The sequence below is a fragment of the Haliaeetus albicilla genome, chromosome 14 (assembly GCF_947461875.1).
Source record: "Haliaeetus albicilla chromosome 14, bHalAlb1.1, whole genome shotgun sequence".
Taxonomy (NCBI): Eukaryota; Metazoa; Chordata; class Aves; order Accipitriformes; family Accipitridae; genus Haliaeetus; species Haliaeetus albicilla.
In genome coordinates, this window is record NC_091496.1 from 4,015,953 (window position 1) to 4,032,810 (window position 16,858).

General features: G+C 42.4%; 1 protein-coding gene across 3 annotated transcripts in view; it reads right to left on the minus strand.

Moving 5' to 3' along the window:
* MKLN1 (muskelin 1) overlaps positions 1 to 15,698 on the minus strand; it is a 106,724-nt gene extending 91,026 nt beyond the window's left edge. For 2 of the 3 annotated variants that reach the window (XM_069801540.1, XM_069801541.1), the window contains exon 1: positions 1,064 to 1,133. Coding sequence is in view for 1 of the 3 variants with exons in the window: in XM_069801539.1 (XP_069657640.1) it covers positions 1,064 to 1,133; positions 15,580 to 15,671 (162 nt within the window). In the remaining 2 variants the exon portion in view is untranslated. Of the gene's footprint in view, positions 1 to 1,063; positions 1,134 to 15,579 lie in introns of those variants that run through there. The other variant, XM_069801539.1, reaches the window with a different exon arrangement.
* Positions 15,699 to 16,858: the final 1,160 nt, after the last annotated feature.

Below are 16,858 nucleotides of genomic sequence, written 5' to 3' on the forward strand. Positions count from 1 at the left end.
CTTAAGGCTATGGACTAAATTCCTATGCTGTTATATCTATCTATCTATATATTTATTTATGTAAAAAAACAAAATTAAAAGAGCAGTAGATGCACAAAGGCATCAAGAGGATCAAAATTACTAGTCTTCACAAGCAGGTTTATGAAACATGTTAATGGAATAAACAGGATAGTTTTCCCTCTCATCAAGATGAAAGCTTTTCAGCTGGATGAGATGACCTGCTGCAATAGGGAGCTGCCAGTCTAGACACACCTTCAAAGTAGCAAGATTTACGTAGACAAAAATTCTGAGACTTAACTCATGAGGAGTACTGGAATTAAATAAGTAGATAAGCAGAAGAACTTTGCATGAGAGAGATACTGCACAACACACTCTGCTGTGCATCAGTGTTTTAAACAAAAGAATTTAAAACAACCAGCATAAGAGAGAGAGAAGCTGACCAAACAGTACCAGAGTAATAAGGTATAGAACCAGCAAAAGAGAAGGGTAACACATTTACTGGAGAAAAAAAATAAGTAAAAGGATAAGCATATTTTTCTGGATAATCTAACAATCTAATTAATAGTGAAAAAGCAAATTAGATGCTAAAATCAATAAAAATCTTATTTTAATAAGCTGCTTAACCAACAGAAGAGGTGACATTCATGTCTTTTTAAACAGAGTCTACGCTCCTAAATGTGCTACTGGGGAAACAAATACAAGCTCCTTAGATCTAGGATTCAAGGCCAGCAATCTACAACAGTTACCAGTAGTGCTGACAAAGGGGGACCTGCATGCCTCATTAGCAGCTTAATCTAACCATAAGGTTATATTATTTCCAGTACAACCACGATTGTCAAGGATGAAACGTGAAACCTCCCCCACAAAAAAGCACTTGAAAGATCACAAATAAATTGCTGGAAATGTAAACACCTAATGTACCAACAACCTGCATTTTACTGAGAGAAGGTAGCCTATAAAGGCTGTCAATATAAATAGTAGGGGCCTACATTTAAAATAAAAACTCCAGTATATATTAAGTTGTACCACACAGCTATACAGTTGCCGAGATTCAGATGCTTACCTGGGGAGGATAATTGCTTTCTGAAGACCATCTTGAAGACTGATCATTGGGCTTATCCACCAAGATATTCCTAAAAAATGAGAAGCCAGAATTAATTTAAATAACAGCCACATTATATTTTACATCTCCAGTAAGATCTGTCATACATGCAGATCAGTAACATTCGCATGCAACTACCTAAATCGCTAGGTGGAGACTAAGCTCCCCCTCTTTTATTAAAAATTTTCTACATCGCTATTTTACAGGACCCATCAAAATACGCCTCCAAGCCTTGTGGTTGTGAAATGGAGCTCCAAGTTGCAAAATAAAAAATAAAAAGTAAATTGTGAAATAAATGTAAAACAGATGAATTTACGTAGGCCCAAGTCCTCAATGAAGTGGAAAAAATGGTCTCATTCACCTCAGTGGGGTGAGAACTTTTCAATAAGGTTAAAATGATGAGCAGCACAGCAGTTAGCAAGCCAAAAACTGTCCTCCACTAGACGGGCGATACTGGAACAGAGAGAGTGAGCTGCTAACCTACTTAAACTTTCTTGGAGGGTGGAAGATGACCATCTAACTCATGCCAAATTTTAACAAGTATTTTTCATATGAGCTACAAGCCTAGAACAACACACAAGAAAGCAGAAGTTCAACTCTTCAACCAGCAAAATTACCTCCGAGTCGCTTTCTTACAGTTTGGAATAGCACAGCATTTAGGTAATTAACTTAAATTCAGAATAGGTTTTTTGGCTAAAATGAAACAGATTCATCAGAGTCATATGAGGGATCTGCCTTCCCCTCTCCTATAACCATGCGGTAAAGCTCACCTCCCAGATTAAATTAAAAACTTTAAAAAAAATCCTTAAAATATATATAATTATTGGCAAGGTAACGATGCACCACCTGCTGGACAGGGCTTACGAGCTCTACCATGTCCAACTAACGAACTCACCAGCTCATAAAACTTATGTAAAAAGAAGGAAGCAGTCATCAAAAGGCTTATGCCATCTCCATCTGCTGTGTAGGAGGAAAAGAACACGAGCATCTGGATTACTACAAAGGACTGGAGGAAAAAGCACTCATACAAAAGCTCAGAAGGGAAAGAGATTAAGTCAGAGGTTGAGCGTTAACAGACAGAGAAATTAGCTCGCTCTTTCCACATTGGGCAGACAAAAATCACCACACTAGCAACAGTATCCAAGCAGTCCCGCACAGTGACAAGGGAGACAGCAAGGAGCTAGATCAGGGTGGCCCCTTAAAATACGTACATTTTAGAGCACTGGCCTAGTGGCTGTCCATCTGCGGGCTTTACAAGGGACGTGTCATGATTTTTACACAGCATAGGAACAAAACTCAGGTTCCCTCTCCCTTTAGCTAGTTTCCATCATAGCATGGCATGTATTAACACAGCAATGCCAGCACCGGCCCATGCCTGCAGCTGGTTTATTCATGCAGCCCCAAGGGGGAAAACGCGTTTGAACAGCATACGGACATGCACTACCCTCTTGCTCTAACCCCATCAAAAGAGGAAACATTAAGCCATTGGTCTGCATAACTAAACGACCAGCTAAGTATATCTAATATGCAGCGCGAAGAGGCTCAACTCCAAGAGAAAACCTAGTCCCCGTCTTTAATTACAACAGGGACAAAACGAACCAACCAAACCAAAGAGAAGAATTTGGGAACTGATGAGACACAGATTTCTAATAAAAGTTGCCAATCTCAAAGCTAAGTCACCACTAGAAACCAAAACACACTTGTTTTGAGAAGAATCATACCTGCAGTTGTTTATACCATGCCACAGGCAAGGCAAAAGCATATTTATTTCTTAATACCTTTTAATATCTGGAGAGGGAAAAAAGTGCGCAACGTGAAAGAGATATATATCTTATATTAAATACTTAAGGGACATGAAGGCAGATAAAACCAGATAACACTGTAGGGTTTTTCTTCTTTATGGAACTTTATCCTAGCATGCAAGAAGACAATTTACCCTACAGAATAAATTTTATTTATGATGCTGTTACATTTGCTTAAACATTAGACGATAAGCTCTTCATACATTAGGCAACACTTGCAGGAATTGGCACTGTTACGTGGTCAGATAATACCCTGCTGGAAAGAGGCATTTTATAACCGGGACAGATCCCAAAGATCGTATTTTTAGAAGGAGATTTGTTTGCTTCTCCGGGTCAAAGATCAGTTTGCCACAACCAAAGAGGACCTCAATCAGTACAGCTAGACAAGATAAAAATCCTTCTGCAGAGAGAGAGAAAAGGGACAGGCAGCTCACACAAAATTAAGGCTAAAAAATTTAAAAGATAAAGATAGCAGTGTCAATGGAGTTATACATATGTTTAAAAATATATGGGTTATTAATTTATTAATATTAAACAAACATTGAAAACAGAAGTCCGTATGTACAAAGCCAATTTACCATAATGGTTTGAGAAAATTTATGAACTTGGAAGAATTCCAGCATTCCAGCAGTCATGAGACAGTAAGAAACAAACAAATGCATATCCTAATGACACACGTCTTTTTCCATGTAAAGCCCTTTTTCTAGACATCACAAAACTCTTACACAGTACCTGGAGGCAGGCTTTTCAGATATGACACCTAGATTAAAATCTGAGAAACTTTAGAAGTGAAAATTCCATTAACTCAATGACTTTCCATGTAATTTTCACAAAGCATTAAAAAAAGGTATTTGTAAGCCCTTGAGCTACCGCAAGTACCAGTTTTACGCAAGCTTTTCCTATGAAAAAAAGCAACCCATTAAATGCGGTTTGAGATAACTCATAATCATAAACTGTAGATACAAGATCTAGTCTAGCATAAATCTACAACACTGCCAAGAGGGACCATTCCACCCACTCGTGCCTGATCCTCCCCCTCCCTACACCAGCAGCTACAATAAAGATCAGCATAACTAACTTCTTTAGTCAGATCAGTTCTCCAATTCAGCTTACTACTAGCACCAGCACAAAAGGAGAAAAAAAGATGAGCAGCTGGATGCAGACTAGGGGTTCATACTAGAGTGAACTCCAAATACCACTCTCACTGGCAAGTAACTCCTAAAAAAAAAAATTAGGTATCATGGTACCTCTGCTACTTTGTGGGCAATCCTACCCCACACTGAAGGCTAAGCAGAAGGAGCTACTTTATTTGCACAACAAACAATAACATGTCCAGAGGCAGTACTGGTGTGCCTTAAATTCATAATCTAGCTTCCTTCGTGGCTATTAGCATCTAAGCCATTATTGTAAGCGTTCCCATTGCTAAATAAGAGAAGTGGATCATTCTGGTTGCTTTGCGTAGAAAGCCCTCTTGGCAGAAGACAGTGGAAGTTTCCTTTTATTACCCATGCAGACACTGGTCTTGCAACTGCTGGAAGTAGATAATTTTTCCTTTTACCAACCCAGAAACCATTATATCCGTTGTACCAACTGCTGGCTGATCTCTGCTGGAATTAGAGATGTCCCCACGCTTGGTATTACCAGAGGACTTCTCTGTGCAAAAAGCTCTGTGGTTTCAGGCATGACAAACTCTAAGGGGGGAGGAAGGGAAAAATAAGATGACTTTGCAGAATATACTGCAAATTAGGCTTAAGGCTGCTATAATTTGCATCTAACCTAAGTATTTTCATGAAGCTGCTGTTAAAGAAATCCATGACTTTAGGAACAAGTGCTTAAGAATAAACAAATCCAAAAACACTAGCTTTGCTTGGCATATTCAAATTGCTCTTCAGAGAGCAGCTATGCAGAAAAGGACACACACATCTCCAAGAGGACTTGGAACTCAGATGCTGCTCTTCTAGAAAACTGCCAAGGTACCATGCCATTAAGCTGCAAAAAAGCATTTGGAGTGCTATGAAAACAGAGTCTGACTGAAAATGGACAAAGACCTTCAGGGTTGTTCATGTGACACTTTTTTCCTTCCCCCCCCCCCCCCCCACCATCCCAAAACAGACTAGCACGAATACAGCCACTCGAATACACAGATTAAAATTTCCACTAACTCCCCTTTACAGAAGGCTGTAAGGCATGGTGGGACAACTATTTCAAACACATGGAACCATCACACCAGCAAGTACAAAGTATCAACGGAGACACTCTTGCCCAGCCTAGACACTGGAATGTACACACAGTCTTAACCAAGAAAAACAGAAAAAAGAAAAAAAAAACAAAAACAAATCACACCACCAAAAAACCCCTGTTCCTTGGATCTGGAAAGAATTAGAGAAATTTTTCTCCTGCAACTCCCAGAAACTCAGTGCAGCTAACATTGATTTCAAACCACCTGGCTATGATGTTTAAAAAGCTATATGTACCTATGGCTCTCCCCCAAAGCAGTTCAAAAAAAGCTTTTTAGACTTTGTTAAAAAGTTTCTCTCTTTTCCATTGGAAAAGTTCTCTGCTTAAAATGGCATAAGGATGCGAAGACATGAAAGTTTCCTGGTTGAAACACAGTAAAACATGTCCAATTATTATGCAGTATGCATATACATTGAGGAAACAGGTTTTGGGAGGTTTGGATGTGGCTTTTTGGTTTTGCATTTTTTAAAACACAGGACTTCTTAACCCCATGCTGAGAAGTACAGGAGGACCTCTTGCATAGTAAAACAAAGTTTGAGTTAAACATGTACACAGGTGTGCAATTTTAAATACTATACTGTCATGAGGTTTGCCAATGTATTGCTCGAATTTGCTTCCATCTCCTCAGCCACAGAGTTTCACACAAACATCCAGTATATTATAAATTTACTTCTATCAAAAGTAAAATAGCTAAGCAAGTACAGCATACAAAAATAAACTGATGAATTTAGAAATCACCACACAGAAATATACTTATCACAGCTGACTATACTGGACAACAAACAGGTATCACTTAGCTCTGGCCTAGAAATAGTTCTATTAAAACCAGTTTCTCAATTATTTCTTTCAAGGAACAGTTTACTTTTTTTTTTTTTTAAGCTGCCGGTCATTACTGCCAGCCCAATGATAGGCAAAGGCCTTTACTAAAACCCAAACTGCTCCTTAAACACAGAATTACACTGTTGCAGACATTTCCAGTAACACAAGTTAGAAAGCACTCCTTTTCACTCCCCCCCCTCTAGTTAGGGCTTCTTTAAACAAGAGAGATATCTTTGATTCATCAGTGCTTCCTCCTGACACACCAGAAATTAAATGTTACCAATAGTGACTAAAACTGCAGCAGTATAGTCAATTCCCAGCAAGTTATCAGAGCCTGGTAAATAACTTCTATTCTAGTGACACTCAACAACCCTAAATCACAGATTAAACTTTTGACTGTATCACAGCACTGAGCAACCCAAATCCTTAGCAGCAAGAGCTCCCAGTTTCACTTTGGTAATATCAGTGCTAGCACAGCAGAAAAACAAATTGGAGAAAAAATAAAATAAAGTCAGGCCTATGCACATATGTTGGTAACCACAGTAACTTCACATATCACAGATGATTACCAGCCTAATTGTCCCAATGTTTAGGGATTATAGTTCAGATGCAATTTAACTGGTAAGTGGTGCTGAACCTTTAAGCTTAAAAATTACCAACGTTTGTTCTCTCCCCACACTAGCTTTGGTTTTAAATTTAAGAATTGTTAGATCACTGAAACAACAGATCTTTTCCGTGTACTTGAAGTCTATCTACTTTTTGAAAAAATAACTTGAAATGCTGATGAAATCAGCAATTATAAAGACTGCTTCACCTGATCAACTTAGTGAACTGATATTAGTAAATCTAAGATTATCTTGAACCTTCTCGTTTGTCCACTTTTCATACTCAGTGTTCATTTCTACATGTCTAAGCCACAAGGATATTTGAAATCCATTCTTTTAAGTGATACACAAAGTACTAACTCCAGCAACATGGCATGCATGCAATCTAGCTTATGTGAGGTTCCAGGAGGTTCCCTGAGCAGAAATAAAACCCTGGCTTGATAAAAAGACCAAGAATAGGATGAATTCTACTCTTCAATATTCAAGGAAAAAGACAGAGATATTAGATCCTTCATCTCACTGGATTTGTTGCCAATAAATAAAATACTGTACTAAATTTTGCCAGAGTTTAAGACATCACCAGCCACAGCCACTTTATAACAAAGTTCAGTTTTCATTTAAAAAAAAAAAAAACTCACTTCTTGCTGGGAAAATAGTTTAGTCAGTCTGTGAACATTGGGATTTCTACTGCCAGCAATCACCAGAAAAGCCACTCTTCTACTGCCAGCAGTCACCACAATCTTCCACAATACTAGTGGTATATAAAGCACTTTAGTACTGCATTGCTCTCACTTCTCATTTCCAAAAGCATTTTCATGGAAATGGACAAGATTACAAGATTAGAAGAAATCAATGTCTAGCACACATCTATGTCAAGCCCCTATGCTGTATTTTGGAAGCATCACAACCTTGGAGTATTTTTGTTTGACTAACACACACATGGAAAAATTTTATGAAGGCCAGGAAGTAGATTTAGGTCTTCCATGTTTTCACAGCATTGCAACAATGTTCTTACATGCCACAGTATTAGTAATATTTCCACTCAACAGAGGAATCCACAAAAACAGCCTAAGTGATTACATGTAAAGACATAAATTCCTAATGTAAGCCATAAACACATCTTTAATGTTCATCAGCACTGTAACTTCACACTTAGTAAAAAGTTCACCCAAAAAAACGATGGCTGTAAAAGAATTTAAAGCAGACTACGTTGAACAAAACAGATGAAGCCCCCTCACGCCCAAACTAACATCAGGTATGGAGATTTTTCACCAGAACTATGGAAAATGCCTCGTGGTTCCAGCTGGGACAACTTTCACTGTATTAGCTTTCCTTTCAAAATTAAGGTCTCTCACTAATGATGTAACTCTACTCGGGGAGTCCAGAAGACAAAATATTGACCTGGGAAAATAAAGAAATACCAGCCTGTCATTAAGTCCTAGTTATTTGGGGAATTGCATTACAAGTCAGGAACATCTGCCCCTAGAGCGACATTATGGAATAATTCCTTATTTTGGGGCAATATAAATAATTCATGCTAAAGGGTACACCAGTTCCCAAGCCAACATTACTTTCCTAGGTACAGCTTCCAAACCCTGTACCAGAAAGCAGGTTTTTTTAGGAGACAAAATGTGAAAGTTAGCAATAGCACACCGTCATGAAAAAGCAGGGTGGAAACTCATTCAGCAATTCCTTACTCACAGGTCAATTTACCTTATCCAAATTTTTTTCTTCCATTTTAACACTCTGTGTTAAGAGCACCTCTTTACTAATACAACTTTCAAATATAGAACAGACTAGCAAATTAGTATTTAAATAGCTACTGTGAGAGCCAAACACTGCTTAAAGTATGTACCTATAGAAAAGCATTCAAGAAAAATACAGGTAATGTCCTAAGCAGAGTTTCAGTGTTTTTCAGGCACCTTTCCAGTGCTTGAGAGTGACATTATGAACCCAGCAGTCAGTCTGGGGAGAAAAGGCAGAGAGGACTGAGGAAAACACCAAACTCAAAATTACCAGTGCACAATTTTTCTCCATTATCAAGATAGTGTCATTTTCCAGGAACTGCAGAACACACCAGCAGAGGAGGAGCAAGCACTATCAACCAGTTTGCTCTTGCAGTTTAAATTCAGACATGCAGGCTGCTATCCTCAACTTAAATATATGGTTGTGCTCCTTGATTTAAATTGATCCAGGAAATAATTTCTCAAAGATTATGCATACTAAGTTTCAAGTAATGACTAAAATAGCAACTACCTAAGGTAACAAACCACTCTACATCTTCAGCGCTCCCTCCTCCCCTTCCAGTAACTAGTATATTATTGAATTTCGACCCAGCTGAACTTACAGTCCACTGTTCCTACAAAATTCAACAGGCCATAGTCAAAAAAGCAAAACTACATTTGGTTTCAGAAGCTTATATTAACATGCAAATAAAGTAAGTCAAGCACTGGCTTGCTTTGGACATTTGGAACATGCTGACCTCTAGATAACTGACTGAATCAATGCTGCACATACCACTTAACCTCAACAGAAAAATCATGATCACATCATAAAATCAACGATTGCAATAAACCTAACCGTGCATTCTAAGAGGAATCTGCTAAAAAGAAGATGAATGCACAGAATAAGAAACTATATTCTTTGCCATGAAAAAAATCAAACAGACTGTACATGCTGTCTGAGCAGTAACAACAGTTATCCCAGGAAAACGTGCTCTGTTTGAAATAATGTTTTAGTCTTTAAGCAAGTAATTAGTAATCAGGAGCTTGAAAGCCTTTATTAAGCTTGCAGGATATAAAGCCACATACAGAACAAATGATCCATAATCTGATGATGTTAACACCTCCTATGAAAATTTTACATTCTTAATGTTCCCCAAAATTGCCATCCCAGAAAAGGTTGAACATTGGAGTAATACAGGTTCTGCCAGGTTAGTCACACCAGGGAACTAGAGCAATTAGCATTTCACCTTCATCCTTCTGCCAGTGAATAACTCCGTCTAATCTCTTAAATAATGTCTATATTTTAACTGCAGCTTAAAGAAATTTCTTCTCATACTACAGCATTTGTGCTTTTACCTGGGAAGCAAGGGCTATCAGACTTCTGATGCCAATGTAAGGAATGAACAACTTCATAATTTTGTGATTTTTTTTCACTCCCTGCACCTCTCTGACCTTTTTCTTTCTCAACACTTCACCTTATCAGACACTAGAGAAGCACCCAATATTTATGTATTCAATCTGTAAGTAACTTTATTTTCTACAGAAATACTTTGCTTTTTAAGTACTGAATTTCAGCTTTCAGAGAAAAATGCTAGGCTACAGAAGTGACATAAGCAAGGGGGAAAACACCTGTCAGAACATGAGGTTGTCTAGAAACATCCAGAAAATCCACACCAACAAGTGGGAAAAAAAAATATTTTTCACTGGACACTGAAAACGACAAGAAGCAGAACTGAGAACATTTCTATACACAGGGTTCACCAGAGGGGAACAGAGTCAGTCAGCTCACTTCATTAACCAGTGTTTGCATTCCTAGCTCATTTTAGTAAATGTTAAAAGTATTGATCGATACTGCAAAGACATCACAAGGACATAATTACAGATAGCCAACAGGTGTGCCTGTTCATCTTCCCATATCTAAAGGCAAAGCAATTAGAACAAGGAAAGTGAAATGGTTACATGAAAATACTCAAAGCTATAAATGCTGACAATTTAAGTTAAAAAAATACATTCATGCTTATATGTAGAAAAAAAAAAAACAAACAAACCCAAAGTTGCAGTTCTACAACTAGAATGGAAATCATCACTGCTACGTAACTGAAGTTATTTAAGAGACCATGAGACATAAGCTGTATCATTAAAACTTCTAGCATATGGACAATGAACACAGTTCACCCTGCCAGAGAAGCTCTAAATCACACTCTGCTAGTCCACTGTGTTGGTCTGGTTTAGATAGCCCTAAACTGCTGAGACCTCAACATAAGGTATCTTCACCTTGTCAGGGAAACAAAGCTCAGTATCAGAAAACAGAACAGTAAAAACAAACCTTTTCATTCATCATGACTGATCTCAACTTGAACATGAGAGTCTTCAAGACCTGGATGCATCTATAACAAGATTTATGAACCTATAAGGTACAGACCTGAATCATCGGTTTCACATGGTAGGAGGCAAAACCAAGTCATGTTTCACTAGCCACAAATACATGTTTTTTCCTGATACAGAAACCTCAGAGAACAGGGTAGCTGGAATTCAGGTTATTTTAAGGCTTTTTTTTTTTAAATCCTTATGGACTTTACCCCCAAAAGTTTGTTACACATGTTCTCAGTATCTTCTTACTAATGCTTTGCAATCCTTAGATTTGAAAACACAGGAGAGTACATCTCTCTTTCAGAGTAAACACAATACAGCAGTAGATGTTTGGTTAGACTGGGCAGGAACTTACTGTCACATCCTCTTAACTAAAAAGCAAACAACATTTGTATTCTCACTTTTGAAGCCTATGAGTCACTCATACTTTACTATCAAAGCATCTTTCACTTCATTTACTTCCTCTGGTTTGATGGAAATACAGAAAAAACAGCAAAAATGCACACATCCATTTTAAGTGTATTGTAACAAATCAGCTGGATCTTTCTCTGTTTCAGTCTGCTTTCTAGGAAAGAGACAACAGACCCATCCAGCCTTCAGCATTTGATGCAGTACCACACAAGGCGTCAAACTAGAAAAGACTGGAATTATCAGGATAACTGAAGTCCACAGTGAAATAGATAAAAATGGGTTGCAATGAAAAAGTGACTACCAATTAGGAGGACGTTGCTAATGGCATTTAATTATCAGCTAAGAAACCAATCTTATTTTATATTCTTTCTAATGACCTTAGCACAAGAAATAATTGAACAAAATACCAATAAGAATCCTAAAGTCAAATCTAGGAAATATACTGATCATCTTCTACATAGATACCATACAGGAAAACCTGAATGACTGTGGAATAGAAATGGGATTAAACTTCCTCACAAAGTTACATGACTAGCATAACACAGTAAAAAGCTCTTGTTAGTCTCTGAAGCAGGATTTCAGCCATACAAAACAGTGACAGAAGGACCCGAGTGCATCGGCCAACTACAAGGTATCATCAGTCACTAGTCTGATGCAACCACTAGAAATCATGGTCCTAGGATACAGTAATTTAGCATTCGGCAATAGAAAAGGGTACATGACTGCCATGGCAAAGAGCACAATACTTCACCTTTTATTCACCTGAGCAGGCAGTTCAAACTGGAGTAGGTACAAAAACAGGCTATTAAAAAAATCAGGATATGAAGTGCTTCTCTCAGAATGCATAGCAACAGCTTTTGGTTCTCTTCCTTACCAAAAAAAACCCAAGTTTGAACAAGGGCCACATTACCTTCTATAAATTGTTTATTCCCTCCTTGACCAAAAAGAGAAGTGACTGAGCTCATCATTTTCTGCAGAAGGCTAGAAGAGAGAGGGGAATAAAGTCCAGGTCTCTCTCTCCCAACGTATGTCAAAAGACACCAGAACTCGTCTGTGTGGCTCGTGTGAAGCGACCGTTAGTGGTGGGGAAATCCCTAGGCCGGTCCCTCATGAGACATTCTATCAGGGAGCAGCCTCCCACATGGCTCCATTCCTTTGGGGAGGAACCGCGGAGAGGCAAGGAAGGGATCTGATGGAGGAATCTCAGGCGACGTGCTGGGTTGAACATTTTCCAAGTTGGACAAGCTGAAGCCTCTCAACACACTGTTGCCTCTGCACAGGCAGAGTGTCTCTGCAAACGCCAGATGTTTCAAGAACAAATTTCCTCTTGGATCAATTTTCTTCCCAAAGGCACAACCTCCCCTACAACGCAGGCTGAACTAGACACTATTACTAGACCAGCTCTTTCACTTCTACCCACAGAGTTTTTAAAATAAATATCCAAGTCAGTCTTCCTGCTGGCAGCTATAAGCCAATAGAGGATAACTCCAGCAGTCTGAAAAACAGTAGAACTATTCTTTGGCAGCCTAGAGAAGGACTATCTTCATTTAATGTTTGGAAAGGTCTTTGCAAACATGCAGGTAGCAGCAGCACTGGCCAAACAGCCAGAAATTGGATCCAGCACTAACTAATCCTCTAATACCACCAGCAAACACAACAGGAAAGATGCTGGCATTCACCAGAAGAAAATTCTCTGTCATTGAAAGAAAACTGGTATTTTTCAATAGACTACTGATCCTAAAATAGAACATGACCAGAAAGGTCTTTGAAAAACACTTTTGTTTTTTAATTAACAAGAGCAGTTATCAGGCAATTTCTGTGTTCTGAAAAACTTCAATATCAGTTCAGCATCCCATAAGCAGATGCGATCTAAGTTACTAGACATCTAATTTTTCCCTGAACAGCAGTAATGGAAATTTTATATTTCATTGCTTTGTTTTACATTTAAAACCATACAACTACTTACGAAGTGTGTTTAAGTTGTACTTAGCTGACAAAGTACATGGGTAATCTACTCTGTTCCTCTTCCACAAGCACTTTGCTTGCAATACCACAGCTCCCAACAACAAGCAACATTATTTAATAAAGTAATGTATTCCTACATACATTATGGCAGAGTCCCTCTTTTACTTCAAGGTTAAAGTGGTTTCTTCCCAGTTACGCTAGCAAACTTATTTAAACTACAGTATAACCAGAATTCCCAATATCCTTCCAGAAAAGCATCATTCTGTTCCACATATTAAATACTAAGACAATTTTTAGCTCTATCTGTGTGTTCATCCCACAGTATGTTATGCTCCTGTCCCTCCTGCAATTTTAAAGTTTTCCATGTTCACTCCATCCCCAAAAACCTACCCTCCCATATGTTTCTTTATAAATTTTCTCCTTTCAAGAATCTAATCTTAAATTGCAGGTCAAAGCCTCCCTTTTCCACTTCAGATTGCAGTTAGGCTCTCTCCCAGAACATGGGAATCAAAAGTCAGCAGACAGCAAGCAAAAACCAGAACTTTCATAGAAGACAGCACACAAGCGTTAGGACCAGCATCCCTCAGACCAAGGTCTGCATGCTGGAGAATAACCCCATCGCTGGGATTATTGAACACTGCTTAAAAGCCATTAAAATTGTTTTTACTGATGATAAGCACATTTAAACATCATCTTAAAAAACAGCCAAATGCAAGGTCATGCATTTGTAAAACACCAGCCCTACTATAGGAAAAGGGAATTATATCATGGAAGGCAATGACATTAAGGACTTTGGGCAGCACTGCAGATACCACGTGAGCATTAATTCCTGACACAAGACTGTAGCAAAAAGAACTAATGGGAGCCTTGGAAAGGAATATCAAGGAGAAAGATGGTGTTATCTTTTTACATAGCATCAGTAAGATCAATAATGGACTGCCACCCTTCTATTCAGGGACCAACACTTCAAGACAATGTTGAAAGCCAGAAATGCTGGTAGAAATCACTACAAGCATGAAGACAGACCTGAAAGAAATGCTTTAAAGTCAAGTCTTTTTAACCAGAAGGGTAAAGGGATTACTAAATTATCACCAAAGATTATCAATTAGAAAAGAAACTGGTTCTTTTTAATGTCTAACAAAATAAATATACAGAAAGATACGACAACTAGTTTAGTCAGAAAAACTTTTTTTTTTTTAAAGGTTCACTTCATTTTGGAAAGTAGAGATAACTCATGACATTACTAATTAACAAATAAGGTAACCCTGTCACTTGTTGATAGTGGGTGACTTAAAGACATTTCAGTCAAAAGTTAATAAATTCAGCACAATCAATGATTAGACAAGACTCTACAGCCTGCAATGACTAAGGTGTCCAAGTGCAGTAATCCTAACAGTCCTCCTGACCTCCAACACTGAAGCTAACTTATTGAAAATAGCACACCTAGACCACATTACAGTCACTCCAAATTTTACTTTCAGTAACTAGAGGAATTTAACAAGCCATAGCTGGACTGCCACACAGCCAAGCCAAGCCTCCCATTTGGGACAGGTTCACATTAGTACAGCAGCGCAAACTGTTGACTGTGAAATGCACCTCCAGCCTCCTTTTGCCAAACCCCAAATTCCTAAAAGCAGAACACGAGGGCAGCAGATGACCCCCTTCCCCCAAACCCACACACGACGGCAGCCCAGCAAGCCTCCAGCATTTCAGAGGTCAGGGGCAGGAGAGGAAGCCCGGCTGCCAAAAAACACACTGCCCACAGGCACCTGACTTACCCAAATCTGCGGGGTGGGGCTGGGGGGGGAAGGTTTACTTACCCTTCTCCTCACTTAACCTGGTGACCAGCCTCTCCCACACACAGTGCCCGTTTTCCCCCCAAATCTAGGGCCAGATTCTCCTCCTTATGTGCACCCCCCCCTTGCCCATACTCATCCCCCATGCACACTGCCCTCCCCCCTCAAGCCTGGTGCTCAACCCCCCCCCCTCACCTGACCCTAGCCTGGCAGCCAGGCCCTCCCCAAAAACCAGCATCCCAGACCCTCCACCCCACACAAACCTCCCCCCCCCCCAAATCTGTTCATCAACCGCTCCCCCAAACACCCTCCCACCGCTGGCGCTCAACCCTGTCCCCAAACACCCTCCCAGCCCTCAAAAACACCCCTTCCCCCACACAGCCCCCCCCAAAATCCTCCTGCCCACCGCCTCCCACACACACAACCCCCCCCAATCCTGCTCCACAGACCCTCCCTCACACGCAGCCCCCCCCCCCCCAAAACCCTACTGACCAACCTCTCCCTCACACAAAACACTTCCCCCTCACAAACCCTGCCTCACCAGCCCCGGGCCGCCCCGGCACCCCTCCGCCGATGCTGACCGGGCCCGTACCCCCCCCCCTCCAAAAGCGGCCGCTACCGCAGCGCGGCCCGCCGCGGCCTCCCCGAACAGGCCCCGGCAAAGGGCCCGGCGCAGGCCCGGCAGCCCGCCGCGGTGCCGAGCGACCCAGGACCGAAACCGGGACCGAGACCGAGACCGGGACTCACTCGGGCAGGTAGGTGGAGGAGAAGCTGCTCCAGCGGTGCAGGGTATAACCCAGCACCCGGCTCTCGGGGCCCGCCGGCCCCGCCGCCGCCATCTTGTTGTCAGCAGCGGCAGCCGCGGCCCCGGCAGCGACCGCGGGGGGCGGGGCCGTGCTCTTAAAGGGGCCGCGCCGGCGTGGGGGAGGACGGGCCGTGGGGGAGGACGGGCCGTGGGGCTCCAGTGGGGTCTAGAGGGTGACAGCCCCTGGAGCTGGGGAGGGGGTCCGCCGCGGGGCTGCTAGTGGGCTGTGGGGCTCAGGGAGACGCCTCATGGAGCTGAGGGGGGGCTCAGGGGGAGGCCCCGTGGGGCTGAGGGGGGCTGTGGGGGGCTCAGGGAGACACTGAATGGGGCTGAGGGGGGGGTCAGGGGGAGGCCCTGTGGGGCTGAGGTGGGCTGTGGGGGGCTCAGGGAGATGCCCCATGGGGCTGAGGGGGGCTCGGGGAGATGCCCCGTGGTGCTGAGGTGGTCTGTGGGGATCAAGGAGACACTGAATGGGGCTGAGGGGGGGGCTCAGGAGGAGGCCCTGTGGGGCTGAGGTGGGCTGTGGGGCTCAGGGAGATGCCCCATAGGGCTGAGGGGGGGCTCAGGGGGATGTCCTGTGGGGCTGAGGTGGGCTGTGGGGCTCAAGGAGACACTGAATGGGGCTGAGGGGGTGCTCAGGGGGAGGCCCCGTGGGGCTGAGGTGGGCTGTGGGGCTCAGGGAGATGCCCCATGGGGCTGAGGGGGGGCTCAGGGAGATGCCCCATGGGGCTGAGGGGGGGCTCAGGGGGATGTCCTGTGGGGCTGAGGTGGGCTGTGGGGCTCAAGGAGACACTGAATGGGGCTGAGGGGGCGCTCAGGGGGAGGCCCCGTGGGGCTGAGGTGGGCTGTGGGGCTCAGGGAGATGCCCCATAGGGCTGAGGGGGGGCTCAGGGAGATGCCCCATGGGGCTGAGGGGGGGCTCAGGGGGATGTCCTGTGGGGCTGAGGTGGGCTGTGGGGCTCAAGGAGACACTGAATGGGGCTGAGGGGGCGCTCAGGGGGAGGCCCCGTGGGGCTGAGGGGGGGCTCAGGGAGATGCCCAACGGCACTGAGGTGGGCAGTAGGGTTCAGGGAGACACTGAATGGGGCTGGGGGGGGGCTCAGGGAGACGCCTCATGGAGCTGAGGGGGGGGCTCAGGGGGAGGCCCCGTGGGGCTGAGGTGGGCTGTGGGGCTCAAGGAGACACTGAATGGGGCTGAGGGGGGGTCGGGGGAGGCCCAGT